The sequence below is a fragment of the Pleuronectes platessa genome, chromosome 11 (assembly GCF_947347685.1).
Source record: "Pleuronectes platessa chromosome 11, fPlePla1.1, whole genome shotgun sequence".
Classification (NCBI taxonomy): Eukaryota; Metazoa; Chordata; class Actinopteri; order Pleuronectiformes; family Pleuronectidae; genus Pleuronectes; species Pleuronectes platessa.
The window spans coordinates 11,911,589-11,938,848 of NC_070636.1; the positions used below are offsets into that span (position 1 = coordinate 11,911,589).

The 27,260-nt window shown below is 41.9% G+C and overlaps 4 protein-coding genes across 6 annotated transcripts in view; 2 read left to right on the forward strand and 2 right to left on the reverse strand.

The window, feature by feature from the left end:
* Positions 1 to 5,396, forward strand: part of LOC128451024 (cleavage and polyadenylation specificity factor subunit 3) — a 6,425-nt gene extending 1,029 nt beyond the window's left edge. The window contains exons 3-18 of one of the 3 annotated variants that reach the window (XM_053434795.1): positions 428 to 525; positions 677 to 805; positions 887 to 1,064; positions 1,160 to 1,249; positions 1,343 to 1,493; positions 1,671 to 1,846; positions 1,955 to 2,113; positions 2,301 to 2,447; positions 2,554 to 2,706; positions 2,839 to 2,947; positions 3,186 to 3,284; positions 3,394 to 3,488; positions 3,849 to 3,936; positions 4,044 to 4,110; positions 4,888 to 4,984; positions 5,070 to 5,396. In XM_053434795.1, coding sequence (XP_053290770.1) covers positions 428 to 525; positions 677 to 805; positions 887 to 1,064; positions 1,160 to 1,249; positions 1,343 to 1,493; positions 1,671 to 1,846; positions 1,955 to 2,113; positions 2,301 to 2,447; positions 2,554 to 2,706; positions 2,839 to 2,947; positions 3,186 to 3,284; positions 3,394 to 3,488; positions 3,849 to 3,936; positions 4,044 to 4,110; positions 4,888 to 4,984; positions 5,070 to 5,171 — 1,938 coding nt within the window. In that variant the 3' untranslated portion in view covers positions 5,172 to 5,396. Of the gene's footprint in view, positions 1 to 427; positions 526 to 676; positions 806 to 886; positions 1,065 to 1,159; positions 1,250 to 1,342; positions 1,494 to 1,670; positions 1,847 to 1,954; positions 2,114 to 2,300; positions 2,448 to 2,553; positions 2,707 to 2,838; positions 2,948 to 3,185; positions 3,285 to 3,393; positions 3,489 to 3,820; positions 3,937 to 4,043; positions 4,111 to 4,887; positions 4,985 to 5,069 lie in introns of those variants that run through there. The other 2 variants (XM_053434796.1, XR_008340064.1) reach the window with 2 other exon arrangements.
* Positions 5,397 to 5,873: 477 nt separating this feature from the next.
* On the reverse strand, positions 5,874 to 7,923 carry LOC128451026 (uncharacterized). Its single transcript, XM_053434799.1, has one exon. It carries the CDS (start codon positions 7,912 to 7,914, stop codon positions 6,901 to 6,903), a length of 1,014 nt encoding a protein of 337 aa, XP_053290774.1. The 5' UTR covers positions 7,915 to 7,923; the 3' UTR covers positions 5,874 to 6,900.
* An 855-nt stretch (positions 7,924 to 8,778) lies between these two features.
* On the forward strand, positions 8,779 to 12,007 carry iah1 (isoamyl acetate hydrolyzing esterase 1 (putative)). The gene is made up of 6 exons (XM_053434221.1): positions 8,779 to 8,884; positions 8,999 to 9,051; positions 9,574 to 9,737; positions 9,935 to 10,096; positions 10,188 to 10,309; positions 10,982 to 12,007. Exons 1-6 carry the CDS (start codon positions 8,819 to 8,821, stop codon positions 11,156 to 11,158), a joined length of 744 nt encoding a protein of 247 aa, XP_053290196.1. The 5' UTR covers positions 8,779 to 8,818; the 3' UTR covers positions 11,159 to 12,007.
* A 63-nt stretch (positions 12,008 to 12,070) lies between these two features.
* On the reverse strand, positions 12,071 to 25,669 carry adam17a (ADAM metallopeptidase domain 17a). The gene is made up of 19 exons (XM_053434220.1): positions 25,262 to 25,669; positions 24,814 to 24,946; positions 23,638 to 23,771; positions 23,204 to 23,292; positions 22,645 to 22,825; positions 21,068 to 21,198; positions 20,778 to 20,864; positions 20,103 to 20,228; positions 19,459 to 19,603; positions 19,055 to 19,146; positions 17,880 to 18,032; positions 17,042 to 17,241; positions 16,780 to 16,883; positions 16,521 to 16,655; positions 16,165 to 16,295; positions 15,937 to 16,015; positions 15,753 to 15,841; positions 15,512 to 15,571; positions 12,071 to 13,282 (listed from the first exon to the last, which is right to left on the reverse strand). Exons 1-19 carry the CDS (start codon positions 25,365 to 25,367, stop codon positions 12,839 to 12,841), a joined length of 2,619 nt encoding a protein of 872 aa, XP_053290195.1. The 5' UTR covers positions 25,368 to 25,669; the 3' UTR covers positions 12,071 to 12,838.
* Positions 25,670 to 27,260: the final 1,591 nt, after the last annotated feature.

Consider the following 27,260-nt stretch of genomic DNA (forward strand, 5'->3'; position numbering starts at 1 on the left):
ATACAATAGATGTAGATCTGAATGTATTAGTTAATCAGTAAATCAATGATTGATAATAGAGTCGTCGTTTTGTGTTTGGATTTGCTGCTTTTATTCGTCGCATATCAAACTGAAAACTGAATATTTATGGGTTTTGTTTTTTATAGATTTAACAATAATACAAACAGTAGTCAGATTAAAATATAGATACTTGTTAGTTGCAGCCCTAAGATTAAAGTTATTCAATTGTAAAAAATATATATCTGGTCTTATAATTCAAATACAACAGGCCTGTTAGTTGGAGCACAACATGCAATTTTACATTGTAACCTTGTTCCTGCTATTGTTATTGATTGATTTTATTGTTTTGGTTTATTGTTGTTCTGTTGTGGTGTGTGTTACCGTGTGGATTTCCCTGGGCAAATCAAATCAAATGATATTTTAAAAGCTGGACTGTGGCATCCACCCGGGCTTGGAGGGAATGGACGCTCTCCCCTACATCGACTTGATCGACCCAGCTGAGATCGACCTGCTGCTCATCAGCCAGTGAGTCTTCAGTCTGGGGGGGGGGGGGGGGTCTTATCTAGATTCCTCCACCAGTTAATTTACTTGTATTGTGTTGGTTGAATGAAGTATCTCTACCTTAGCATTGATCATTAGAGTGTCATTTGATGTTCATTACGTGTCCTCTGATTAGTTTCCATCTGGATCACTGTGGTGCTCTGCCCTGGTTCCTCCAGAAGACCAGTTTTAAAGGCAGGACGTTCATGACCCACGCCACCAAGGCCATCTATCGCTGGCTGCTGTCGGACTATGTCAAAGTCAGGTAGGAGAAATAGTACTTATTCAGAAGTACCTCTCTACTCTGCTGGATCACGATGTAACTTAATCATTTTATGCATTGCAGTAACATTTCTTTGGACGACATGCTGTACACCGAGTCCGACCTGGAGGAGAGCATGGAAAAGATCGAGACCATCAACTTCCACGAGGTCAAAGAGGTCGCTGGAATCAAGTTCTGGTGTTACCACGCTGGTCACGTGCTGGGAGCGGCCATGTTCATGATCGAAATAGCCGGAGTCAAGGTACAGAATGACAGGACGTCCTGGTTTCTTTGATTTTCTGTTTCTGCATAGAAACCATTTAAGTTAAGATGATGATGCAATCCTCTCCCCTACAGCTGCTGTACACAGGAGACTTCTCCCGACAAGAAGACCGACATCTGATGGCAGCTGAGATCCCCAGTGTCAAACCCGACATCTTAATCATAGTATGCAATAAAGGCCTTGTTTTTAAATTTTTAGTGGATATTCCTTTCAATGGAGCTTCATGTGATTAATGCTGTTCTTTTTTCCTTCTGCAGGAGTCAACCTATGGAACCCACATCCATGAGAAGAGGGAGGAGCGTGAAGCCCGGTTCTGTAACACCGTGCATGACATCGTCAACAGAGAAGGTCGCTGTTTGATCCCCGTGTTCGCTCTGGGACGGGCCCAAGAACTGCTGCTCATCCTGGGTGAGAAGTCCTGAACTACTCCCTGCTCCGGAGTTTATCTGTAAATTACAAATTCGTCTGTTGAGTTATGGAACCGGATTTTAGTTCATTTATTTTTAAAGTTGGTTTTGTCTTTTGTGTCTTTATTTGATAATTTATCTGTCCCTCAGAAAGTCTGTGCTGTGTTTCCCCCTCTAGACGAGTACTGGCAGAACCACCCGGAGCTCCACGACATTCCCATCTACTACGCCTCATCCCTGGCCAAGAAGTGCATGGCTGTGTACCAGACCTACGTCAACGCAATGAATGATAAGATCCGCAAGGCCATAAATATCAACAACCCCTTTGTCTTCAAGCACATCAGCAACCTGAAGGTGGCGCCTGTTACTGTGCATCCCTCTCTTTAGGCCCAGTTAATGTTGTGTATTCTCCGTGTGGCGTCTGGAAGCTGCTGCCGACCTGTAACTGTGTGTTCTTCACAGAGCATGGATCATTTCGATGACATCGGCCCCAGCGTGGTGATGGCGTCTCCTGGTATGATGCAGAGCGGCCTGTCCAGGGAGCTCTTCGAGAGCTGGTGCACCGATAAGAGAAACGGGGTCATCATCGCCGGATACTGTGTGGAGGGAACACTCGCTAAGGTCAGAGCTCAGCGACAGTGAAGTGTTGTTTCTTCTTTAAGAAACAAAGATTCATGTAGTTCCCTGGATAAAAGTTCACTCGTGTCCAACAGTTTTATTGTCCTCTAAGCTTAAACCAGTTTTGTTCTATTGAAAGAGATCATGTGTAGCCACAGCAGCTTATTGTGTTATTGTGTGTTTGCTGCAGCACATCATGTCGGAGCCGGAGGAGATCACCACCATGTCGGGACAGAAGCTGCAGCTGAAGATGTCGGTGGACTACATCTCCTTCTCTGCCCACACCGACTACCAGCAGACCAGCGAGTTCATCCGGGCGCTCAAACCCCCGCACGTGGTAGGAAAAAAACTGTTTTGTTAAAATGTGCAGTTTTTTGTCCTCTTAGATATAAATTCTTTGATGCCTCTTGGCCTTGCTTTGAGTTCTCCGTGTTTATTCTCAGATCCTGGTCCACGGGGAGCAGAACGAGATGGCCCGTCTGAAGGCTGCTCTGATCAGAGAGTATGAGGATAACGACCAGGTTCACATCGAAGTTCACAACCCTCGCAACACGGAGGCGGTCACCCTGAACTTCAGAGGAGAGAAACTGGCCAAGGTGGACAAACCACCTGTGTTCTCTTTCCTCCATTAAGGCTTTTTAATGGCTTTGAGCCACTCTGTGTCTCTCCAGTCTTCAGAATGTTGTGTCCAGCCCCGATAGTGACACAGACTTTGCTCCGTCTCGCAGGTGATGGGCTCTCTGGCGGATAAGAAGTGCACTCAGGGTCAGAGGGTGTCAGGCATACTGGTGAAGAAGAACTTCAACTACCACATCCTCAACCCCTCCGACCTTTCCAGTAGGTCACTTTCATTTCTCACAAACTCTCCAGCCTGAGGCTTCCAGTTTTTTGCAAGTTGAGCACTGACAAAAAAAACATGATAAATCCAATAAGATCATCGGAGACAGATCAGCTGCAGAGATGCTAGTGTGACTTTGTTATGGATGTTTTATTGTGCACCAGGGAGCTGACAGCAGTGTCCTCAGTTTGTGCACTGTGCTGTTAGCGGTATTGATCTGTGGGCTCTGTCTTGTAGCATACACAGAGTTGGCCATGAGCACGGTTAAACAGAGCCAGGCCATCCCCTTCACTGGACCGTACTCACTGCTCGTCTGCCACCTGAGGAACCTCACTGGTGAGACCTGGAAATATCGGTTGTGTTCCATTCCTGCAAAGTTCAACTGTTTTCAATGTCAATATATCCAAGTTCAGTCCGTATTTACTGTCTTTTTGTTCTGCCTCAGGTGACGTGGAAGAGCTGGACGGAACTGAGAAGAACACTTTGAAGCTTTTTAAAAATGTCACTCTGACTCACGAGGTCGGGATGGTGGTGCTGGAGGTGAGTACGGTTATTATAAAGTTACCAAAAAAAGTTCTCCTCGCGATGTAATTGGACCCTAAACAACCTTATCAGAATTGTGCCAGGTTGAGCGTGTGTACAAAATGTTGAGAGGTTGAGGGAGAAAGAGACAATGCAAGTGAGAGAAGTTATTATTGCATTTATAAAATAAATAAAGGTGAGCACGAAAATACATTTATTTATCACAGAAAAGATAATTGTTTGCTCAAATTAAATAATTTTCGGCCTGCATGTGAAATATCTTCAAAATAGAATGTATTTTCCTACAAAATGTACTTTTATGTTTTCTAAATCGTACATTTCTAGCTCAGGAATGACGCCATATTTCTCTTGTTCCAGTGGGTAGCGAACCCTCTGAACGACATGTACGCTGACGCCGTCACCACCGTGGTGCTGGAGGTGCAGTCGAACCCGAGGGCTCAGAAAGGTCCGTTTGTCCCACTGCCGGAGTCTGTCCACAGCAGGAACTGTGTAAACCAAATTTTTGTTGTGCCAACACTTGAAAACCTTAATGCAGTCTTTTTTCATTAACAGTCATGCAGACTCAGAGTGTTGTTATGGACATGGACGTCTTCCAAGCCCGACTAGAAGTCATGTTGCAGTGAGTGCGACGCTGTGTCTGTCCCAACTGGATTATAACATCGCCTACAGCAGGGGTCTTCAACATTTTTCAGGCCAAGGACCCCCAAACTGGGCAAGAGATGGAGCAGGGACCCCCTACTATATATATACAATTTTATACTGTATATATATATACAGTATAAAATTGTGTTTTATATTAAACTGGGCCTAGTGCCTTGTATAAACATAGCTACCCTGTTATTGTGCAATCAATACAAAGCTTATCAAATATTACAAGGGTTAATTTATTCATGTTTGTAATTTCAACATGTGCAAGGTACAGGATGGCCATGCCACTGCCATTTATAAACATACATCTTGCATACAACACTGAGCTATTAAAGTAATTCACAGATTCAGGTTTTTATTTTAAACATGCATGTAGAAGAGACAGTGAATCCTCAAGCCATCTGTGGATGGCACACATACTCCCACATTAGTGAGATGTCACACAACTTATCTAACCTTGGACGGATGGAGGTTGTCAGGCAGAGGGTCATATCAGCCTCACAATATGTTGGATGAATGTAAATGTGTATTTAAAGACATTTAACTTTGTGGGGAAATTTTTTTCTTTAAAATTAGAAAATTAAAAAAATTAATTAAATTTAAAAAATTGTCTAATCAACCAAAGATTTCGCGACCCCCCTGCAGTACCTCCGCGGACCCCCTAGGGGTCTTGGCCCCCCTGTTGAAGACCTCTGGCTACAGTATAACAAATGTAAATGAATGGAGTTACTTTTTGATTTGTCCTCAGGGACATGTTTGGAGAGGAGTGTGTGGACTTCAGTGACGGTAGGAACATCTCAGTGACAGTCGACGGGAAGACGGTTCTTATTTGCTTGGAGACGAGGGTGAGAGTGACACACCGAGACACAGAAAATGTATTTGGTGCTGTGTTGTTTTGAATCTCTCACTGAATTCCTCCGGCCTCCTCAGGCGGTGCGCTACGAGGACGAGTGCACGGAGGACGACACGCTGAGAGAGATGGTGGAGCTGGCGGTGCAGCGGCTCTACGACGCCCTCAACCCGGTCATCTGAGGAGAGAGACTGGACGAGCGAGCAGCACAAGTTCAGAAAACAACGAATATTTGAGCCAAGTTAACGAGGAGCTCGTGTTTTTGTGTTTAACACTGCCTAACAAGTGTGTCTAACTTATTGATGAGTCTGACGTCCATGTTTCTGCACCGTCCATATTTGTAATTTGTGATTTGACAAAACATATCAGACACAATGCAGCTGTTTAACCTGTACACATCCTGAACCCCCCCCCCCCCCCCCCCCCATTTTAATTGAATCTGAAAAGACGATATAGGCCTCCTGCAAATTAAGGGATAAACTCTTAGCATTTACGATGTAAGAGAAGGAACTGAATAAGCTACCGTTTGACGAGAGGCTTTATTTTCGTGGATTTTAGTGTTCAGTTTTGTCATGTAAGCACTTTTGTTTATCGTGTATTTATTAATAATTTAACTGTATTTCGATGTACCTGCACTTTACTTTTTGTTTGACGTGAGAAATGAGTTGTGTTAACTTCTAACTGTGACGTGAACTGTGAATTTCTAAATGCACTAAATCTGTTTATTGTTATTTGAACTAAAAGGTTTTAAAGAACCTGTTTCCAGTGAATTATTTTGTCAACGTCGTCCTGTATTAAATCATTGTTGATATTAATGTCTAAGGATGATAAATAAACAATAATAAAAGAATCGGGCAACATTCTTTCACTGAGCTCTGACAGGCTCTGAACATTAATCATTTATTCTTTAAATATCGGCACAAAATAAAACCAAAGATTTGTACAATAAATTTTACCCAAGGCACATTCTTTAACTTAACGTGAGCATAAGTTTACAGATCCTGAATGCCCCCGTTTAATGCATTTTCAAGAACTGACTCATCTGACATTCTTTATATTGCTATGAATATTTTATAAATTGCAATAAACCCGGGTCAAAAACAAACTGTTGAGGCAGATGACTTTACAAAAGCCAAAGGAGTTGAACTGAAACATTACCAGGTTGTTAACCAACCACTGAATCTTCCTCCATCAGCATGTGATCACATGCCAACAACATGTGGCACGGAGGACAAGCACTGGCACTGACTGTGTGTCACTGACCAACTGGGTGGCAAATAAAAACCCACAGAGTTAAAACAGTACAGAATTAGAATGACACTCAACAGAGATCATTACCTCCCCCAAGGCCCGACAATGAATTCAAGTGGCACCAACTTAAATAGATACCACTTCCATAACGATGCCTGTTCATCAATACTCATGAATTATTCCCTGCAGAAATTGTGAAATTGTTGAAAACGTCTGCTAAGGTTTGAGTTTGTTTATGTAATCTTGTTTACAAACCAGCAAACAAACAGACATGGGTGAAAATCGGACCTCCTTGATGGAGGTAATGAAACAGGTGACATTTAACACATAATAAACACTGACTTCACACAGTGACAAGAAGAGCCCTGCACTTGTCCTCTGGTGAATTATTACTCATATACACGCTGCAACTGTGGATTGTTTTCATCACTAGTCACAGTTACCATCACTGGTATTTCGCGATAGAGAAAGGCAACAAATCTTCTCATTTGCAGCTTGCATGAAGACAGTGTGATCTGTCTTCATGCACCTCTCTGCTCCACAGAGAGGTGCACAGGGGCGGTGTTTCCCCCAGTAGTGTGAAGGGTGGTGACAATTCAAGGGCCCCACAGTGAATCTATGTCCATGTCCAGCAGCCCTGTCCGGGTCCACGTTCCTCCATCACCCCCGTTTTAGACTGTAAGTTAAACACAGAGCCATCACCACCATCAGCCCGACGCACATCTCCATCATCTTGCTCCTCCTCTCGACCATCGGCTCGTGTCTGTCCCGCAGCATGTCCTCCCTGCGGGCCCGCATCTCTCGCTCTCTCTGCAGCTGATCGCTGTAGTGGGACTTGAAGAACTTGTCGAAGTCGTAGACGCCTCCTCGGTTGTAGGCGCCCGCCACAGGCCGCCCGCGGTCGGCCTGCTGCGTGGCGGAGCCCCCGGGGCCGTCCTTGGAGGAGGAGGAGGAGGGTCTGGCCGTCGCGATGAGGTCCGACTGGCTGAGCAGCCCCCGGTCGTACTTCCTCCGCAGCGCCTTGTTGCCCAGCACCGTGTAGGCCTCGCTGATGTCGGAGAAGCGGACGGTGGCCACCTCGCTGCCGGCGTTTCTGTCCGGGTGGAAGACGAATGACTGCTTGTAGTAGGCGGTTTTGATCTGGGCCTGGGTGGCGCTAGGTGACACCTCCAGGATTTCATAATAGCCGGTCTTGGTTCTGAACAGGGAATCGGATCGGGTCCCGTTGCTCCCGAACTCCCGGATGAACACAGCCTGTCCCCCGCACTCCCGCTGACTGTGCAGGAAACTCCTGCTCAACTTCGTACGACTCCAGCACCGAGGCAGAGTTTCTCCTGTAATCTGACCCCGGGTCTTATTATAAAGTGAAACATCTTTAAGTCCGTGACAACACTGATATTCAGCGACATTTCCATTTCCACAGATACCCTCCAGAGCACCGAGCTCCACTGTCCCACTTGTGTAACTGTCCCGTGAGGCTGCACCGGTCACTCTGTCCGCGGCTCTGTCACCTCCCTGCAGTCCGCCATTTGTAAAACAACCAGACAGAACGGCGGAGGTCAGAGACAAGGTCTGAGTTAAACTGTTACCGCGTTTAATGGAACTCTCCCGGAGGTGAAAGTGGTAGAATCTGTCCAATGCTCCTCTTCCAAAACAGAGCCTGACCTCCGCCATGTTTACTGGCATAACAGAAGAAGACGGATATCCGGGTAGCTGAGAAAGGCTCGAGTCCCTGCAGCGCCCTCCAGTGGTGAGTATAGTAAAGTAAAATGCAAGGTTACAGGAAATATAATTGTAGTCACCAAAAAATACTCATATTTTAATATTACGAGTAAAAGTATAGACAAGTTAGTCATTTTTTTGAGATTGTGTTTCAAACCAATTAGCTCTCAAGCTGATCTATTGATCTATTCTCAGTCTTCTCTGAGAATAGATCTATTCTCAGTCTTCTCTGAGAATAGATCAAGGGTTTTAATGTTTAAGCATTAAACATGTTTTATCCTGGTTTTTAACTATTGAACAGTTTAGCAGATTTTCTGACTCTTTAAACGTCTTCATAACTGAATATCAAAAGTGCTGGGTTTTTAAACTAAAAGAAATATGATGCAAACATTCAAAAAACCCAAAACTCTGATTGTCTGAAATACTTTTTCTAACTATTAATAACTAAGCAGGGAATTTGTGCTGATTTTCTAATCACAGGATTTCATGCTATTAGTGCAGACAGGCATTTTTCTGCGGTAAAATAATGACAAATCTATAACGATTAACAGTAAGGAAAAGTTAGTCAAGTTAATGGGATTGTGTTTCAAAGCAATGAGTTCTGAAACCAGTATTCAGTCTTTTCAGAGAATAGATCAAGAATTTTAATGTTTAAGTATAAAACATGCAGGAGAAAGTCAAATATGACCGTTTTCCAGCACAAATTGGTTTCCAAAAATGACGACAATTGTAATGTTTGTGTTTTATTATCTTTATCTAACACGTTATATAAATTGTAGCTGCTCAGACTTTTATTGTGAAGTGGACAAACTGTCAAGCACCCGGAAGTTATCCGACAGTGGCGCGTTGAACTTTCATGATGTCGAAGTTGAAAACAATCGTTTGGCCCAAAGTGATTTTATTCGGAGACTCCATCACACAGGTTCGATTCCACACTCACTTCTCAGAGTCACGTTATATTCCTTGTGTGTTAGCATGAGCAGTTAGCCTGTTAGCTTCAGTTCGAGATGAATAAACCCGCAGTGGTGTCTCTCAGTTCTCCTTTCAGCCCAACGGGTGGGGAGCAGACATCGCTAACAGACTCGCGAGGTGAGTGGTTCTTCTTCATCAATCTGATTAGTCATTGTTTTTACAGAGGCTCCTGTGGGATGTGATGTGCAAGCCAGGGGGGGGGGTTCCAAGCTCTGAAGTATGCAACCATTGTTATTGTGACAATAGGAACTTCAACCAAACTGTGGTAAAATTATAATAATAATGATTGATTTTTATTATTATCATTATTTAATTCTTGCTTTTGCACGTGCCATGCACAGAAGTGTTGTCAATAAAGATTTGTATTTTAAGATGTGATGCAAGCATGACACTTAAAAGAGGAAGTTGATGGTGATTGGTTCCAGTAAGGAAGCGGTGAACGGGCATCGCTGCAATTAAACACAACACTGAAGATTATTTTGAATTGTACAGGGCTCACAGAAAGAATGAAATAAACGTGATCGGCAGAATCAAAGGGCACAGAATAAAGTTGACCATTGGGGGGGCAGAGTAGAAATGTGTTCTTCTAGACCAGGGCCCGGCTTTGTGTCCCTCTTATGTCTGAAGTTGTCCCTGCAGAAAGTGTGACGTGGTGAACAGAGGACTCTCCGGGTACAACTCCCGATGGGCCAAGATCGTTCTCCCTCGTCTGATCAGCAGCCACAGCTCAGACGACAACATCAACAACAACAACATCGCCGCGGTCACCGTTTTCTTTGGAGCCAACGACTGTTCACTGGAAGGTACAGACTCACTCACACAACAGGTGGTTATACTGCAGCTGTGAGTATAGATCACACACATTTGAAATTCTGCTTCATCAGTTAATCCAAATGGACTGTTACTCTAAATACATCAAATACAAATCCTGTCACTGTTTTTTTACATTTATTATTTTCTAATGTATTCTGTCTCATTCCGGTCTGTTCCTGTCATGCAGATAAAAACCCGCAGCAGCACATCCCTCTGCAGGAGTATTCAGAGAACTTAAAGGAGATCATCCGGCTTCTGGCTTTAGCCGGAGTGTCCGCAGACAGAGTTATCTTCATCACCCCCCCACCCCTTCACGAGCCAGCCTGGGAGAAGGAGTGTATTTTAAAAGGTAACACGTGAACACCAAGTTTTTTTCTCTCTAGTTCATTTATCGTCAAAGTCTCAAGACCCACAAAGATCACACCCTGCGTCTCCTCCAGGATGTCCTCTCAATCGAGACAACTCTGTAGCGGGGCAGTACGCCCAGGCGTGTGTCCAGGCCGCCGGTCAGTGTGGTACAGACGTCCTGGACCTCTGGACACTCATGCAGAAAGATGGACAGGTGAGCACAGTGCAGCAGTATTTGTCAGCTTCAGTCAAAGGCCTTGAAGTTAACTATGGGGGGCAAAGTTAAATTTCACTAAATTTATAAATGATCTTTATTGAATTCAATTCAGTTATATTTGTATTGTGCCAAATCATAATAACCATTATCTAAGGCCCTTTACATAGAAGGCCAAGGCTTTTAAAACCTTAGATGAACCAAACAATGAGCAGCATTGAAGAAGCCGAACTAGACCCGGGCCATCGGCTTCGACCGGGTTGGGGGAGAAAAATGGGGAGGACAGGGGAGATGGGTGCAAAAGAGGGGAGAGAGAATTAGGGGGAGGAGAAAGGAGAGAGAGAGAGACTGAATCATGACTTGACAGAAAATCTAATCTTTCATAAGATTGAATTATTGATTGAAGTAATTCAATAAATAATAAATCAATATTGTTGGGCTTTTAAGGACTAACCATGATCATCACTATGATGCTCATGAACATCCTGTTCAGCTTTTCAAAACAAGATGATTAGCTGTGTTGTTCTGTATCATTTAAAGTATCTTTGGGTTTATTTGAGCATAAGGAAATTGAAGACAGCTTAATTTTTTTGGGGACTAAACCAATGATCAACTGCACCTAAAAACATCAGCGTCAAACACAAGATCTTTGTTTTGTCCTCTGATCCGCAGGACTTCACAGTCTACCTGTCTGATGGACTCCATCTCTCAGAGAAAGGGAACCAGTTTGTGGCCCAGCACCTGTGGGGGCTCCTGGAAAGTCGAGTGGCCCACTTGCCCTTCATCCTGCCCTACTGGGGAGACGTGGACGCCAAGAGCCCCGACAGCAGCCTGCTCTGCGACCAGTGACCACTCACATGCACATTAGTTAGGAAAAAAATATACTGTGGACTTGATATTTGGAATGGAGCCTGAAACTGCACTGCATTCCTGCTGTGAGTCACTGACGTAGCTGGGATGTGCAACACAAGACCAAGTGTTCACGTTTAAAATGCACATTAAAGATTTTTATTTTGAGATGAGAAGCAAGCATGAAACTTAAAAGAGGAAGACGATGGTGAATATTTGTAGAGAAAGAAACAAAGAATAAAAACATCAGAATATAAGATACAAATATTTTCTCATCGTGTCACAGTTCACATCCATCTGGTTGAGCTTATGTTCGCTACACAGTCGACTCATTTTCAACATACAGTTAATTACACATTTTATTATTATAACAAAACAGCAGGCGACAGTGACAGCCTTAAAAAAGAGAAAGGGGCTAGAACTCACATTGGCACAAGGATAGAAACAAAGTGGAAACGTAATATCTGAACACCTCGGATGGTTTCTTTTGAAATACATTTCAGCATTGTGTGCATTCATCTAACGGGAATATTCTCGTCTCCTTTCAATAAAACAGTTAGGAACAGCGAGGCACAAAATCTGAAAAGGCACCATGTTGTTTCATATCAGTCACACACACACACAAAAAACTGACACTGCGATTCTCTTTAAGATTCAACAGTTGAACAAATACAGTAAGTGTAACGCTGGAGAGACTTCAGCTCATCCCTTGCACAGAAGTAACAAGTGAGTCAAAAACATGAACAGGCCTGTGATTTTTCAAAGCATCAATTCCTGACACAACAGTAAGAGCATGTACAAAACTTAATTCAACTCTGGTGATGTGAAAAATACTTCAAGTCTTTTAAATCAAGTTTTCTTTCTGTTTGGTATATCGCACTGAAATGTTTCCCACGACAGGTAAATAACCACGGCAACAACATTAACATGTTAACAGGCGTGTTGAGCAGGAAAGTCGAGATTGACACAGTTAACTCGAGGCCTATTTGTTCTTATGGTCCACAATCGAACTTTAAACACAGCACACAGACAAAAGCAGACAGAGCCTCGGGATCAATTGCTTTTGTTCTTAGGAATAAAATTATTATCAAAACAACGATTTAGTCAATACGATCCAGGATACTTTGTGAGAAAGGACTCACGCTTTCTTAAGACAACATACTAAGAAGACTAATATCTAGGAGTGTTTGCATTTGGTGCAGCTTGATAGACTTGAAGAGGACAGTCGGGCCGTGGCGGAGGTATGGGCCGTTCTACTGTCACTAGACGATGTGTTTTTAGAACCTGGCCAATGTGAATTTATCCACAAGGCTCTCTGGTTTCCAAGGCTGCTTCTGGCCCAGGATGTCGTCTGCCTCAGTGAGAAAGGCACAGCATTATTTCACACATAAACTTTAAGTCACACAACAACTATTTTGTCTGCAGTCACAGTGAGTCTAGACTTTTTAATGAATCATTTCTCTGTGACTCAATGCAAGGAAGTGAGTAATATCCAGTGTTGCTTGACATGTTCTTAGAAACGTGATCTAAATGACATGGATGATTTTCCCTCTAAACTCTTTTTGTATATGACTTGTGATAAGAAAAAAAAAAGCATATGAAGCTGCTAATATTTGCATGTTCCCTAAAACACTCAGGTCGCATGTACAAGTTGGTGCTTTTAAAGTGCGGATTGTTTACTCAGCACTCGGTCTCTTTAGTTTCAATGCAGTCCTGCCTCTGGAGGCGCCGCCGCTCTCGGCCCGGCTGGTTCTGCTCTGTCAGATCCTCGTAGGAGGACTTCGTAGCCGACGAGCAGGCTCCTGCGGTTGTGAAATCGTCCGACAGGCCCTCCTCTCCCAGGTGAGACTCGCTGCTGTTGTCCTCCTGGATAGTAGCCATCCGCAGCCCCCCGGCGCTGTCCGGGGTGGGGACGTAACTCGGGCCGGGGGCCGGGGTACTGCTGGTGGTGCTGCTGCTGCTGCTGCTGCTGGCCACGGGGGGGCCCCCGACCTGGCTTAGCGGAAGAGGCCGCAGGGGCTGGAAGGAGGGCGCGGTCCGGCCGGCGGAGGAGTAGGGAGGCTGAGGAGGTTTGACGATGCGCATGCCTGACACTGACTCGAGGTTGTTCAGCATTTCTTGACTCTGAAGAGCGAAAAAACAACAACATGCGAGTTAGAACCACATCAGAGCCGAGGGTCTCTGACTGAGGTGGAAGTCATTCCCTTTTTACTACTCAGATACTTCTCATCATCCTTTAACTTTAACCATGTGACATACAGTCATAATGTCTAGTAACCCTCAATTTATTCCAAAATACTAAAGAAAATAACTAGGGAAGTCGGAATGAGTGAAACAGTAAATCTTCCTCACAGTGGACATTGTGTGTTGTAACAAACAAAAGTGTAACTAATACTTATAATGGCTGGGTCCCTTTAAAGGCACCAGGACCCTGATATGGAGCAAACTGACTCACTTACGGGATTAGTTAAGTCAGGTTATCTGTCATCAATGTACTTAGAACCTGGCCTTTTTATCTTATTACCATTTATTTATTATTCAAAATGTCTGCTGTGAGAAAAATCTATAGCTGAATGTGTCCTCAGTCTCCACATGTCCTGAATCAGACCTGACAAACGACTTGACACAGTGCAAACAGCAAATTACAAAAAGAAAAAAGGATAAGAAACAATCAAAGAAAAGAAACAATCACCGAAACGACATTGCCCTCATCGTGTGGCTTAGAGCAGCAGCCGATGCAAACGTAAAATGCTGACACACTCCATAGGTTTTCACATAAAGACGACACGGTGCGACCTGTGGGGTCCTCTCTCTGTTTGAATACTCCTCAAATGCACCCTTGTTCTCTTGAGGTAATTTCTGATCCGATGACGACTCTGCACTGATGACATCTGTGCAGAGCAACACACTCGCAGCCATTGGGTCGAGTATAACGGTTTTAGTTTGAGCGTCTCTAACTCAGACCCTCTCAGGATCAACGACCCGAGGGAGCTTGAAGGCTGTGAACGTGCAGCCAGATCAGTAATTACATCAAGGAGTGACTGAGTGCAGGAGTATCCCAAACGTGGGCCACTGACCATGCATCCTCACGGAATCGATGGCAACGCATCGCAACACCAAGCCATGGCACACGCACTCACCTATGGCGGGAGCTCTACTACAAACTTCCACCATCTGCTGCGGTTCCGATGAGAGCAGAAAGGGCCAAGGCAAAGAGTGATGGAGAGGTCATTTGTAACTTGAACCCAGCAGAGACAGCGCGGCCACTACAGACGTATAACCTGACCCCTGGTGTACACCGCTTCGTGTTAAAGCTTCTTCTCCTGCTGTTCTCTATGTTCACCACTGTGAGCGCATTCAGCACCAGATCTGTTCAAACTCCTCTGAGAACAATGTCTCTCATTTTTTGCAGTGGCACTTGATGTGTGTCAAACAGAAAAGAAGCATCGTTAGACAAAAAAATGTAATAAGCAAGTTACAAACTGAGGAAATGCTGATGCCGTAAATAAAACAAGCTCCTGAAACTTTGTGTTTTAAATCCTCCAGTCTCAGCTGCACACTAATGTATTTTGCTTCTTGATACCTCTCTTGGATGTTTGACCTTGACTGTGCTGAACGATGCACAGTTACAGTGAATCTGTGTTTTCACATGTATCTTCTATGGAAGAAGACAGTAATCACACAAATGGAATCCTCTGATATCAAAACTGGTTCAGAAGCAAATCACTGATTAAAATGAAACGTAAACTAGTTTGACGTAGAATCATCAGGTCAGTCAGTTAAACTTCAAAACAATTAATTAATTTCATAGACTCCTAGTTTTTCAATGAGGGAGATGGGAGTAAATGTATTTTTACAGATTTTTTGTAAAACATGTCAGAAGGAGAATATTTGACTAAATGAGCTACAATCAGAGTTAAGTTCCCATCAAACCAGGGAATAGAACAAAGAAAATGTAGAAAATCAAGAAACTTAAAATGGCCTAATAACAGTTTTTAATTATAATTGTAATAAATGTATTTATTTATTGCATTTTATAACATAATGTTTTTTAAAGCTTTCTTCACCCACTGCCAAACAGCAGAGATAATCTTGGTGTTAAAAATTATTGTTGGTGATTTCCTCTTCAGCAGTGTTGTGTCTGAATCAACAGGTTGTGACACCTTGTTTTTTTAAAGTGATAAATCTATAGACAGAGAGAAGGGAAATGCCTCATCCTGAAAAATACACCTTCAAGCTCCTTCTCCTTGTTACCGATGTCAGTTGTTTCAAAAAGCGTTGGGATTGTATTAGTTTTGTTAGAGTGGCAGCAAGGCTAATGCACAGGATTCAAATAAAGAAGGAGTAACTTACACTTGGAGGGTAGCAGAAGGACTTTGTGTTCTCCTCATACTCAACGTCAAGTCGTTTGTCCTGCAAAGAGTCACAGGACAGAACTGTCACCACTTGAAGTAAAACCATTAAAATCATGACTGCAGTTGTTGAAGAAGAGATCACACTTAAACCCCAGTGATAAAAATCCGACAAAGGAGCAGTCAATGGCACACTGACGACACTGGGAGCAAGGGAATACTGATGTCGACCAGTTTCTTACCACACAGTGGACCAGAATACTGAGAGGAATCCAGAAGACGAGGGAAAACACCACAACTGAGCCCACGATGTTATCAGCCAGGAACTTCCCTGGTGGAGAGGTAAAGATGGTGATGATTGAAATGTTTCTTAGCATTTCACATTGCCATGCTTGTTCAAATCTAAAAGCATCCTCTCAGATTTACCGAAAGTGTTGATGTCCAGTTTGTCGATAAAATCCCACAACCTCTCGATGACGTCCTGCACCTGCTTCATGCACTTTCCCTGTTTCACAAAGTCAAAGGTTGATGAATCATTAACTCATTGTAACACTAATGTACTTATTAAGACATTTCAGAGCAGGACTGTGTTAAGATGAACAAAACGAGGACCAATCTGTTTGTAGATCTGAAATCAAAGGTTTGATGACTCACGCCCCCGTCACAGAAGCCCACAGTGCACGGTTTTCCTTTGCGGAGGTAAAGGAAGCTGGTATTGCCCTGGATGAACGGAGAGCAGCGGCCATCTTTTCCCCTGCAGCACACTTTACAGGAGTTATCCGTTTCTAGAAACAAGAGAGAAGATGATTTCTATAACAACGTTAAATTAAATTACAATATTTAATCAAAGGGGAGCTCATTCAGAGATTACCAAGACTAAAGTGATTGCTGAGACTGTATCTTAAATCACCAGAGTCACATCTCTGAAACAGATCATCCAGATTAGCTTTTAGCAGTGTGGGGCTCTTGCACAGTTTCCCCTGCTCTTGAGACAAATCAACATCTTTTACCGTTGCAAGCACAGGACTGAAGGTTCTGCATGGCCTCACAGAACGGGTTGCACTCTCCTTTGTGACAGCGGCCGCTGTCAACACACACAGTGTTGTCAAGTGCATTTTCAGGAGGTGGACACTGGCTGCTGTTGCCTACGTTGTCAAAGAACAGAAGAAATATAGTTTTTCACAGTATTTCCTTTAAATAAATAAGGGTGGCAAACAGCCCTTCAGAGATTGCTGCAGCTCTCGCGATAAACCAGCAGGTGGCGCTCACCTGTGCAGGAGGATATGCCTTTACAGGTTGCACTAATGGGTTCCTGACACCTCACACCTGCCTGTTCAAACTTGCAATTCAAACAGCAGGGACTGTTTCGGTCACTGTTAAGAGAACAAGAACATGTGAATCTCACGAGCAACAAACATGTTCTGATCATTATGTCAGGTTTAATGAATTAACCTGATCTTTGTGTGTGTATTTATAATTGATGTCTTTAGTTTTCTACATTTTCTTGCGGAGGATCTTTTGGGCCACATACCTGCACTGCGCACCATGTTTGAACTTGCAGCTGGAGGAGCAGCAGGGGTCATCATTTAGGTGGAGTAGCCCGGGGTCACACTCCTCCCCCTCCTCCACTCTGGAGTTCCCGCACACCTTACTGTTCCTCTCCTTGAAGCACATTGGAGCTTTGGAACGTAATGTCTTTCCTATGGAGATCTTGCTGCAGTTTGAGAAACGCTTGAGGCAGAAAAGGACAAGTAGAGTGAGGTTAGATATTTGCTGGGAGTGGATGCAGAGGACATGGTGATAAAGTGCTGCCATGAAACTAAAATAAAATTTGAACAGACATACGTAGCTCCATCAATTAAAAAGTACACAATCTTGCTTTAACAAAGATTTTGCCTGTAAGGAATGTTGTCTTTTGACAAAACCAAGCATGCATGTACAGTCACATCAACAGTTGCATTGCCTTTGTATCAAGTCTTATTTATGATTATTGATGTGATTAAGATGAAGTGTAAAACCCTGGCAGATATCTTGAAGAGGTTCAGTTGCCGATAAAGCCACAACAGATAATCAACAGCTCTTTCAAAGTCACATATAAATTTGCTGCAAAAGCTGGTGACGGAGGAGGTAAAGTACATTTACTGTCTGTCACATTTCGCAACAGTGTCTGTGACTCACTATTACATAACACTGATCAGGACAGCTCGTTCCGAACTGGTATTCACACCTTTTCACATTTCACTTTGCATTATTAACTCAATGAGTCCTCTTACCTGACTGACAGCACGGATTGTTTTATATATTTATTTATACGTCTGTGGCATCACGCTGCATGTTGAGGTTAAAAGCAGTCTTTGACTTGTGGGTACCTTGTTGTTGTAATGGTCCCCGCTCACTGCGATGGGGTACATGACGAACTTCCCCCCGTGGTCGTCACTGGGAGCACAGTAGGGGATGTTGTCAGGGTCGTGCTCTGCTCCAAAGTTATGGCCCAGCTCATGAGTGGTCACCAGATCCGCTTCCTGATGAGACACAAACACACTAGATTTATTAAAGACTCTTCTGCTGTGCTCTACATATATTTTGTCCATATTTGTTCAAATCTTACAGATATGAATAAAAGCAGTACTGGGGCAAGTGGACACATCTCTTTTTGTATGTAAAGACAGCATAAATGAGCATTAAAACTAGGGTTGGTAATACTGGACGAGCTAGCAGTAGCAGGCTACACTTGGAAAGAATTCAACCGATCTCAACCCACCTATCAGCCCTCTTGTCTAAGCTACGCCTCAAAAACACACGAACAGGCTCATATCTGCCAACGCCTACGAGCCAGCCTTTGTGTGACTCGCTCGCTAACTGCTCGCTATCGTCTCTGCTTCAGTGGTGTTCATCTCCAAGGTTGAAGACTCCGGTTATGCGCAGTGAGAGCACAGGCAGACAGGTCGGTCAGTGACAGACAGGTACGCCAATCATTCAGTTTGAATAAAATGATCGGATGTTGTTATCACAGTCCTGCAAAGGCCACAGACACCAGCCTTTTTCTATTTTCTATTTCTTCTTGAAAACTTTTGATGGCTAATGGGGATTCAACAAACAAGATAAAAGTTTCAGAAAATATGAACCAATCCTAACTTAGAGAACAAACAACGATAAAACGAAATTCAACAAGGACTGACAATACTTGTTACTATACAATAGAAAGGTGCTGGTGTTTCCGTGTTGCACTACTCATAACACAGAATTTACTGCACGTAAAAGTCATCTTAGAGTTTACAGAATAGCTCCAAATCAAGGTCAAATGAATGTGTTGAAACTATGCGGAAACTCGTTTGTGGAGCATTCAATACACTGTTACTGTAAGTGTCAAAATGCAGCAGTGGTAGAATCATTACTCATAACACCCACACAAAAAGGAGTGTCTGCTCTACTTCCAATCCCAATTTGGCAGGTTGGCAAGTTGCATAACATCCTGACTGAGGCCGAGTGCACCCACTAATTATATTTGTCAAAGACTGCGCTGGAGAATGAAGTAGAAACAGACCTTTGTGAGGATGGTTTTGCCGTAGTTCTTGGTGCTGGTCAAGCCTGTGTTAAGGTAACTGGGCTTCTTGATGGAGTGAGACGGGTAGTAAGCTACAAAATGACAATCAGAGAAAGAAGACAGTGTTTGTTTAGTTTCTCCAAAGGCTTACACAAGCAGCCCTCCCTTTTGAATGGGACGGCTTCAACTTAATCCTGTGTAATTGTTACAAATCCCCAGATCAGTATTACTAAATCAACACAACTAACTTCCCATTAATTAAAAATACTCATGCTATAGAAACAGTGTCGCTAAAACATATAACACAAGCAGCACAAGAAGAGCAAGATGACTAAAATATTTCACTGACCTTGTAATTTAAACATTATTTAACAATACATACAGATTTGTCGTTGTGCTCTTACGTTTTGGGCAGAGGCCGCCTAGGGCCTGAGCTTTGGAGGGGGCCACGTAGGCCAGCCCCAATGTGCCCTCATCAAAATCCTGGTAGGTGAACAGGTGGGCCAGACACACATTGGAGGCGTTGCCAGCGATGTCTGAGCTGAATTGCTGAGGGAACGAGAGGAACTATTATATACCAACTGTAGTATCTGTCCAGGCTAGGTTAATTAAACAAAAAAACAAATTCATCAAGAAAAAGGATGTTAACAAACTAAATTACAGATTCCAAAGAAACCCAATAATAGAGTCCATCTCCAAGAGGATTAAAAACAGATTAAAATAGTTTTCATTAAAGCTGTAGAGACATGATTATTGGGTAAGATCCAGAGAATAGGGTACAGACTTTATCCAGAGTTTTCCTTTCACTCACACGCACAAGGCAGCGGGAGATTCTCTCCTAAGACGTGTTCACAACAGCAACAATTCCTCAGTATTATTAAGGTGAGGGGTGGTGCAGCAGGATGGAGAATTTTTAGCAATTATGTAAATTCTTCAATCTTTGAATAAAATTTAGTTTCCACACTCCCTTCCTGTAACTCATTTCTTTATCTAGACATTCTGTCTGTCTATGTGTTGACCTTTCTGTCTCTTTGATTCTTATTCCTACCTCAAGCAGCCGCTTCACGTCCCACACCTCTTTTCCTTTCACAGGGCTGTTCTCCATGTTATAGTGGACCCAGCCGTTGCCAGCATGACCAGGGGGAGGCCTCGTAGGCTCCTTGTTGATGATCATCTGAGAACAGCAACCAAGGATGTTATTTAAGGAAAATTCCGTGTGTGTAATTACGCAATTTTATGATTTATTTAGAGTCTTGAAGGATCAAGATTTCAAAATGCATAGTAAATATTACATTTATTTCTCAAATGTCTGTTGAATTATAAATTAAAGTAAACTAAAACAATGGCTTTCAGAGGTGGCCTAACCCCAGACTTACAGCAGCAGCTATGATACATATGACATATTAGAGATAGATATATATCTATATATATATATGATATTTCTTCTTGACTTTAGCGTGAAAAAAATCGAATATAACTCTGAGTAGCTAAATGAATGCATATCTTTTCAGTGAGGAAACCCACAACTCATCGTATGAAAAACAGTGTCTCCATTCATTCCCACAGCCCGTGGAACAAATTCAATTACCCCACAAGCCACACACAAAAGCTTTCAGTTCCTCAGAAAAAAATGCAGCTCTCGAACTCTGCAGGACTGTTTTATTCTCAGCTTCACTTCGAGGAGTGACTGGATGGAATACAAGACACAGACAGCAGTACAGACCTGATGGATCTGAACCCCATAGCCTTTGAATTCATCATCCCACGTTGTGTTCCTATAAATGTCATCAACTCGATCAATCAGCTCAATCTGAAGTCAGAAAATAAGAAATAAATTACTCAGCAATAATGATTTAAGCAAACAACAGAATGATTTCTCCACAGATAGTGTATTAAACATACTTATAATAGATATCAGGTTAGGGTTTGATACCCTAAGAATACATATTAAAGCTTTAAATGTCTCTCTTCCATACTGAACTATGTTTTGTACATATGATCATAAAGTCAGACCAGGTAGTTGAGAGTGACGCTCTCTTGTCCACGGCCCATGTGTCTAAAGAAGCGGTAATCTGCGACCAGCAGCAGGGGGCAAGTGTTCTTCTTGTGGTCGTGTGCCTGTCTTTTCTCTCTGTGGTGGTTCTCTACAAGGAAAAAGCAGCAGAAATAGTTTGAGAGATTAATTAATTAGAAGAAAAATGGTCAGAGGTTGAAAAACAGCAATAAGAGGAAATTATCATAGGTTTAAAAAATATCCTAACAGATTAACCTTACAAATAAATAGGGACAGTAAGAAGTAAAAGAATGAGGCCACGCTCCAGTTTCCCATCATTAATTGCCCTAATTTTCACATCAAGCAACACGTCTTCTTTTACGTTTGCCTGTGAACTGATTAAGCTCTGCCTCGTGTAAAGCTGATGTTTAACATGAAGCAGAATTAACAAACACACTATACAGTTATGTTTCAATTCAGTTTAACAGTTGGAGCAGCAATTTTCAGGATAAACCATTTATCTTCATAGGCGATCATCTTGATATTATGCTAATAAGTGAATCATGTAAAAGCCAAACTAAACTTTGACAGCACTTTCTTCTCTGTCACCCCGACGCTATCGGAGCAGAGCAGCCACCTCTCGCAGTAATAAATGTATAAAGTCTAATAAGTTTTGTCCTCTGAGAGATTAAATAATTGTTTAAGTCCTAGTCATAATTTAATAAGGCCATTCGCAAAAATTAACTGGCAGATATTTTTGTATATCAGAAACAAAATCCCCAAACATTGTCTCGCTACAGCTTCTCCAATACATCTGCTGGTCAGACAAAACATGATCATAGCTGAAACCCAAATTATTCTACTTTCAAAATATTTCTTTAATTGAATCTATTCATATAATCTCCCTGTAGAATATGTGTGTAGCATGTTTAAATTCCATTCGAGAAATCGGAGTAATTGAAGATTAACAAGACAACAGTAAGAAACCTCATTTGATCATTACATCGTTCTGTACAAATGACTCTTCACTGCTCAAGAGTGTGGGTGTGCATCGCTCTGGCTTCCACAAAAAGCAGTGGGAGACCAGTGACAACTCAGAGTCATCTCATTGGGCCGCTAAGCCTCCATAATTTTGAATGCCTCCTCCAGAAGAACCTTCACCTCGACTCATCTCCCCAACGAGTGCTTTCAACCAGAAGCCAGTGAGAGTTGTTATAGAAATCTCCTCTGGGCACATATCAGCGTTATATCCTTTACGTTTCTAACACAGCACAAGAGAATCAGAAGGCATTTACATAATACCCACTTGTCAGTAGTGTGTATCTGCATAAAAGAGGCTATGTTTTACAGATAAAAAAAAGGCTGTGATAAAAGTGATTGTTACAGAATTTAACACCCACTTCCTTTGTCTCACTACTACACCCTCCTCCTCCCTCCTTCTCTCCACCTTAAATCATTTGTCATCCTCCTACTCTCTATCTACTCTTTGCTTTCCACCAACAGGCTGAACCAGATTTCTGATCTTTATCTTCACGTTACCACTTCACATTTGAAAAAGACAACAATTCTTGTGAGGGAAAAAGACAGCCGAGCTCACCCTCTTTCTGTTCCACCTCCTGCCCATCCCTCCTGGTAGTCTTGGGCAACAGGTCCATGTCCTCCATGTGGACGTAACCGCACACCTTTGGTGAGGCGATGCGACTCAGATTCTTGATGTCTTCGGAGCGATAAACCAACAACCTGCCGTCAATTGGGGAATCTGTAAACCTCCATAGGGGCTGTATGGACAAAAACAAGAGAGTGAAACATATGGGTCAGAGACGGTCTCAAGGTGGAGAGAGTATGACCATGATGACAGGGTAAAAAAGGCGGAATATGGCACTCGACAGCTTCGTGAGATGTACAAACAATTCACCTTTATAGAATTTTTTTAAATAAGAAAACTGACAAAGTCACCTGCACACTGAAAAGCTCCCCAGATTTACAGACGATATCATTGTAGCACTGTATTTACTGTATGCTACGTGGAACATCTGCTCTTTGCTAGGTTTTCTTAGCTCTGGTAAAGCCTATAAGTTCATCACAGCTCCTCACAACTGTCAAAACCCGATGGACGGTCCCTCCACAGAAACAATGGTTTCACAGAGACTCCTTACCTCTACATTGTACTCTGCTTCTTCAGTTAGAATGTGAGCTGAAAACTCATCTCCGTCTATGTGTGCCTGCACACGGGAATTCTCCTCTCCTGCAGATACAAAACAGGTAAGGTTACTGTTATTGAAAGACTAACAACAGCCTGTATCCTTTACTCTCTTCATATGAGGTGCACACATATATTGGCTCACTATCATGTCAGCCAGTATCATCTGAACAAAACAGTGCTTAATAAACCAAAACATTGTAGTTACTCCTGATGTTCAACAATAAAGTCACTTATTTGATTGTAATTTCTCAGATTAAGTTCTTAAATATCATTTTTTTCTTGTTTAAATTGACTTGTTTTGCACATACCAATGAAGACTCTTAGGGAAGTGGCATATTTTGTAAAAAAACAACAACAAATTAGTTAATTCCTAATTGTGTAACTTACCAACAACATGTCCTGTGAAGTAGTTCTGAAGCTGAATATCATAGTTCTCCTCCATCCCATGTTTATCTACAAACACAGCTTTGAAGTTTTCAGTGAAAAGTTCTGTGTTGGTAGTCAAGTAAAGCTTGAAATGCCTGAAGTCAGAAAAAGAAGATGAAAAACAGACATCAGCATTAACCCAAACACTGTGGTTTTTAGTAACACACACACAACTAATATAAAATTCTTGTCTAAACACAAAAACAAGCAGGATCAGATGAACAGTATATTGACAGAGTCGTCAGTATGATGGCTGTAACTGTAGATTCTGTCCATAAAGGCAGTGACGTGATTCTCTCTTAGTGTGACTCTAACTGAACGGACTGGGGGTCAAAATCCTCAGCTTTAGTTCTGTACAAATATACATCCCAAAGATCAGCTGAGGTTAATGTGCATCTTCAGCTATTTATATACTAAAAGTCAAGAGGATAACTTGAAATTATAAAGTTAATACTATATTCTGTGTAGTTATCATAGAAACATTCCATGGATCAGCTGCGGTTAATGTGAAGCCATCTGAGTAATACAAATCAATCTTTCAAGTAATTTTCGGTTGAAGGACTGTAACAAAAAGATGGAATTTCCCACAGAAATCAGACTAACTGTGATTGCCAAACAAAGAATATTCACATTGATCATTTTCAAATGACAGACTGTAGACTTTCACCATCAACTATAAAATAGTTTGTATTAAACGACCAGTTTATCATTTGACCTATAAAAGGCAGTTGCTATGAGCCTTGGAAAGACCTATTCGCATCTGCATTCCCATTTGCCAATATGCGACAATATGAAAACGTTTATTTTGCAGAATAAAGCTGTGTGCATTTGTCTTGACTTTAAATGTAAGATAAATGTGTTTATTATCTTAATTCTGGTACTATACATTTGGTTGTATTTGTGTTATAACTATGAATAAATTTGGGAAGTTTACATTTTTCTTTCAGCATGTAATGCTCACGTCCAAATATCAATAACAGACTGTCAAATCTGCCGGGCTCTTCTTTTTAAACCTACATATTGTATCATAAGCCACATAAACAAAATTATGAAATCTTCCATTTAAGATCCTTCCATGCAAACACTACTCCACAGATCTACTGAGGTGGATCGCCAGACATGTGGTTGCTGCTGTACCTGTGCAGGGCTGTGAAGCTCACCAGCCGCTCCAGGTGGGACTGGGTGTGGAGGTCCCTCTTCCTGACTGAGTGCAGCTGGAGGCCCGACCATGGCAGCACCTCAAAGTCCGACAGGAAGGAGTTTAGAACATCTGGAAAACACACAAGAAGAAGAAGAACAAGAAGAAGAGTCAGTAACTAACAGTGTCCCTGCACAGACTCGTCACTGGATCTAACAAACCCAGTTCCTCAAATGATGTGATGTGGTTGTATTTTAGCAGCTAGCCCTACCCGACGACTCAACACTTTATGACGCAATAAACAAACAGCGACATTGATTATAAGAAGCGATGAAGGGCAACGTAAACACTTTACATTTATAATAACCGCTGTTTACCGTTAGCATTCCTAGAAGAGCTAGCATTAACTTTAAGGCTAACGTTAGCTTAGGTCGCTAAGTTACTCACCGAACTCCGGGTTTTCCTCGAGGTGGTCCTCGGTGGTAGCTCTTGACTTGACAGCTCCGTTGACCCAGCAAGGAGCCAGAAGCACCATTATTAGTATGTTCCTCATCCTCAGGCCGCTCGCAGAGCTAGTCTAATACTGCCATTGTCCCGGGTTTACTGTTTGTCTGCACCGCTAACGTTAGCTCAGCCACCCGGAAGTGCACCGGCTGGAAAACATCCGCTTTTCGCAAAGAAACTATATATAATTTGTCACGAAAGGCCCCTGATCCGTTTTATTATCTGTGGTAAAAAAATAAGTTTAGATTCAAATCCTTAACTGTGCGTAAAAGTAGCAAGTGTGAAGTGTTATTTAAGTAACAGTGAGCGAAATATCCCTGAATGGCCTCTGTCATACCAGTCCTTCACTGGATTATCTTAATTTACATATATCAATTCATTGACTTCTGCATTTCTACAAACACATTTATTTATGTTTACACCAAAAAATGTAACTCAGTGAACTGTGCCACCCGTACATACAGTAATTCCCTACAGTCAGCCAGAGAGACCTGTGAGGTTTTATGTAAAATCCCTAAGGCTGATATATATGGAGGACAAAATAAAATATATGTATAACTAAATGCATAAATAAATGATTAAATATAAAAATAAATGAAAAAGATGAACAAAGTTAGCAATAAAAAGACTTTCTACATTTATTTATGCATTTCTACAGTTAATTAATTTCTTTATTAATGTCAACTCAAGATAGAAGTAGAAGATCCTATGTTACCCTGCAAACCCAATTAACACACGGAAATAGAAATACATCTGGATATTAATGGGTAAATGTAGAATTGCAGTTATAGCTTCAGTCAGAAACTATTTTTATTTGTCTCTGCATTTTACTTTTTATTATAGTAAAAAGTACAGTATATCCATCTACACCTTTACTCTAGTGCAACTAACAGCATGATTGAATCTAAATACGCAATAAAAAGACTTCAGATCATAAATTTTTTCATCAACACCGCTGCCAAAGATACATTTTTCTGAAGATCGGTCAGAATAATTTATAATATATAATAATAATAATAATCCTTATAATTTCAATAGGGCCTCACTCTCTGTCAGTGCCTGTCAGTGCTCGGGCCCTAGAAAATCAAATGAATTAAAATTAACCCTGGCAGAAGTGGACTGCGCACTTCCTGCGCAGACACGATCTGCGCATATCCTGCATAGTAGCGATCTGCACAGAATTAATTTGATTTGATTTAATTTTTTTTTTTAGGGCCTGATGACTGAAAGGCACTGACAGTGAGGCCCTATTGAAATTGTAAGGATTATTATATATTATAAATCATTCCTACCAACATGTAAGGGAACATGTTCACATTGACCGATCTTCAGAAGAAAAAAAAAAAAAAATCAATACACGTGTATCATGACCAGACAAACTAAAAAGTCTATGGGTGCAACTTGAAAAACGCAGCAGGAACCCTGCTATTTTGCTTTTAGTGGCCATATTCCACATTTACTTTGAGGTACTTGTACAAGGGCTAACATCAGATCAACTTCAAATTGAGAAGAGTCGTCTCAATTTGACACAAGATGGAGATACAAACTAACTCAAAGATCGATTTTTCGTCACACGGTGTGACGTCAAAGTTTGATTACAGGCCATTAAAACACGATGTTCGCGTACATACATGGACCATGAATCCTTTGATGCTGAGCCGTAAACAAACAACTCAACTCCTGCAGTAAGAGCGAGCAAAAACCAAGGTGAAATGTTTAATCAAAGAGTCTTTGTATAATTAAATAATTTCTAGATTTGTGAAGGTAGCGTGTTAAATCTGTTTAATTCATATAATATTTTGCATAATAAAAGTAGAATATTTCCTCCAAAATGTAGTGTCCAGCAAAATATCAATTAGCAGTTATGGATTACACCAATTCCCACCACTGATGCATTTCATTTGTTTATGGAAAACAGAAAATCAAATAAAGCCCTTTGGAA